This window comes from Bipolaris maydis, assembly GCF_028858645.1.
Source record: "Bipolaris maydis strain C4 unplaced genomic scaffold PSV08scaffold_5, whole genome shotgun sequence".
NCBI classification, from domain to species: Eukaryota; Fungi; Ascomycota; class Dothideomycetes; order Pleosporales; family Pleosporaceae; genus Bipolaris; species Bipolaris maydis.
In genome coordinates this window covers 84327-86933 of record NW_027093861.1, presented here as the reverse complement: position 1 = coordinate 86933, position 2607 = coordinate 84327, and the positions used below count along the sequence as shown (strand labels likewise).

Genomic DNA, 2607 nt, shown 5'->3' with positions numbered 1-2607 from the left:
GGAACGCCACACTTCGTAAGGCAACCAAGCCTTTTCATGCATTCTACGGTGTCATGACCCCATTCGGAAGGCAATTCCGAGCCGCTCCCACACTCCCATTGACTGAGGAGGGTGTGGCTCGTGCTTATACTGAGTAGCGACACCACAACAAGCAGCGTGACACGTAGTTGTGGTATCGCCGTGTACGACAAAGAAAAAAAGAAAACATGCCCCTCCGCCTCAAAAAGCACAAAATGTAGACTATAATGCCGCCATTATACCTTACTCTGCGGGGAGTTCTGCGTAGATGCACAGATCGTAATACCCCGTATTCTCGGTAGGCTAACTTTAGCGACACCCCTCGTCTTGCGATAGTTCCGTTGAAGTATCACTAAAACCGTGCTTGGACGGTGGCTAGTCAGCCGCAGTCTTCTGATTGGATCACCATCAGCCTGGCTGCAGAGCGGCGTAGATTAGACCGAACCATGTTACGCGCGGTTCTCCTTTACGAGGAAACTATCTGGTCCTAAATAGTTTGACGTTTGCCCATCACTTTGCCATCTATGCTCTTCAAGGTTGCACTTCAAGACCGGTGGTATATCATCTTTGAGGAAAGATTGGCTACGGCACATGCGAATTCAGCTTCCAATTAAGTATTATGGCGAGTGAGCAGGCCAGGGCCGATGAAACCCAAGTACGCAGAAACCACCAAGAATACAATGGCACAACTCACTAATGCTATTTAGGTTCCTACCGCCTTAGCCATCGTTACGATTTTCACTGTACTTTCGTGCGCCTGCGTAGCCCTCCGGCTTTACACAAGGTACCTATAACCTTAAAAGCAAAATCAGCGATTGCGGGGCTGATCAGAGTTTGAACTTGCATAGGAGAATAATCTTGCGAAATGTTGGAGCGGACGACTATGTCATCATTGTGGCTCAAGTGCTCAACTTCGGAGTAGCAGCTGGAAATTACGCAATGCTTACAGCTGGGGGCGCAGGCCGACACATTGAGTTTGTCGAGGACAAACTGACAGTTTTTTCAGAGGTAAAGAGTCTACTGAGAAGAATACAAGGTGCATGGAAGCTCACTTCATAAAGATACTATTGGCCGCTATATTAATCTATAATGCGACACAAATTGCAATCAAGATATCGCTCCTTCTCCAATATAGAAAGATTTTCCCAGGCCGAAATATGCGAATTATCTGCAACTGGGGCACTGCGTTTCTTATAATGTGGGGAGCTGCACAACAGTAAGTTCTCCTGTAACTCATTCAAGGTCATTTCTAACAAACATGTTCTTTAAAGGGTCTTCACTCCATTCATCTGCACATTCACGGCAATCACACATATTCCGCAAGGAGTTTGCGTCGGCAATAACACGTGCGTATAGAGGACTCCTCAATGCGTGCTTTGGCTTTTACTAACAGCAGCTAGACTAGCTGCGCTCAATGCTGTCATGAATGTAGTTACTGATTTTCTGATTCTCATCATCCCTTTTAAGCCTGTACTTCAACTGCAAATCAGTATGTTGCGCAAGGTATACCTGTTGGCTATCTTATGCATGGGCTTAGGGTAATTAACACTTACTCTTTTTACCGATAACTATACTGACATGCAGTAGTGTATGCATCATCTCCGCAATCCGACTTGATATGCTTATCGGACCCCAGTATGACTGGAACGATATCACATGGCAAATCGGGACCGTTGCTTTTCTTTCTACCCTTGAAACCAGCCTTGGTATCATGTGTGCCTGTATTCCTACACTTCGGCCACTAGTAAAGAGATTTTCGCCAAAGATGGCGGGATCAAGTGGTAAGGATCAATCGACTACTGCCAACCAATTTGGCACAAAGAGAGAGACGAGATATACGAGCAATGGTCCTCTTAAATCAAAGACTACCCACGACAACGCTATATACATCCAAAAAGATGTCCATTTTCAAAGCACGACAGAACTTAGGGATGTTTCGCCCAAAGACCCATATCAAGTTTCTCAACGATCTTCCGATGATATAAGCTTGTAAGCAGAACAACCGGTAACGAATAGTTAGAATCCAATTTTCCAGTTTTTAGAACAAGACTAACTACTTGATTTGAAAACCTAATGCGGCACTGATGGATGAGTTCTCGTTTTTGTGTACACTATTGTAATACATATAATCAGTGTGAAGCCACTAGAGCCATGGACACTCCAGCATATCTTTGGAGCCCAACGACTTCCACTACCTGCATAGATCGTCCTTGTTCTGCGGAATCTAACTAAGAATGCGGAAGAGCCACGTGGTTCGCCAGGGATCAGGCTATTTGCCCCCTGCAGTCACAACATACCCATGCACAATGTTCACAGATTGACGATCATCCTATAAATAGGTACGTGCCTTCTACCCACTCATACATGGCCACATCGAGAGATGAATGTGATATGCTTCATACTAACAACCTATCATGCTACTTTTATACCGTTACCTGGCTGATTAGTGCTGCTAATCGTGCATAGGCAACCTTTGGTGGATGACATTTCTAGGATTCGTCAAGTATGTACAGAATGTGTTGTAGTTGTTGCGTACTTACTCATTGTGTATTGTTAGCCTCAAAGACCGATGTCCAATAAAAGTTTCCT

General features: G+C 44.9%; 1 protein-coding gene across 1 annotated transcript; it reads left to right on the top strand.

Moving 5' to 3' along the window:
- Positions 1 to 538: 538 nt before the first annotated feature.
- On the top strand, positions 539 to 2184 carry PSV08DRAFT_220060 (uncharacterized protein). Its single transcript, XM_014220832.2, has 7 exons — positions 539 to 673; positions 726 to 802; positions 867 to 1026; positions 1080 to 1234; positions 1290 to 1364; positions 1419 to 1556; positions 1606 to 2184. The coding sequence occupies exons 1-7, from the start codon at positions 638 to 640 to the stop codon at positions 2009 to 2011; spliced, it is 1047 nt and encodes a 348-aa protein (XP_014076307.1). The 5' UTR covers positions 539 to 637; the 3' UTR covers positions 2012 to 2184.
- Positions 2185 to 2607: the final 423 nt, after the last annotated feature.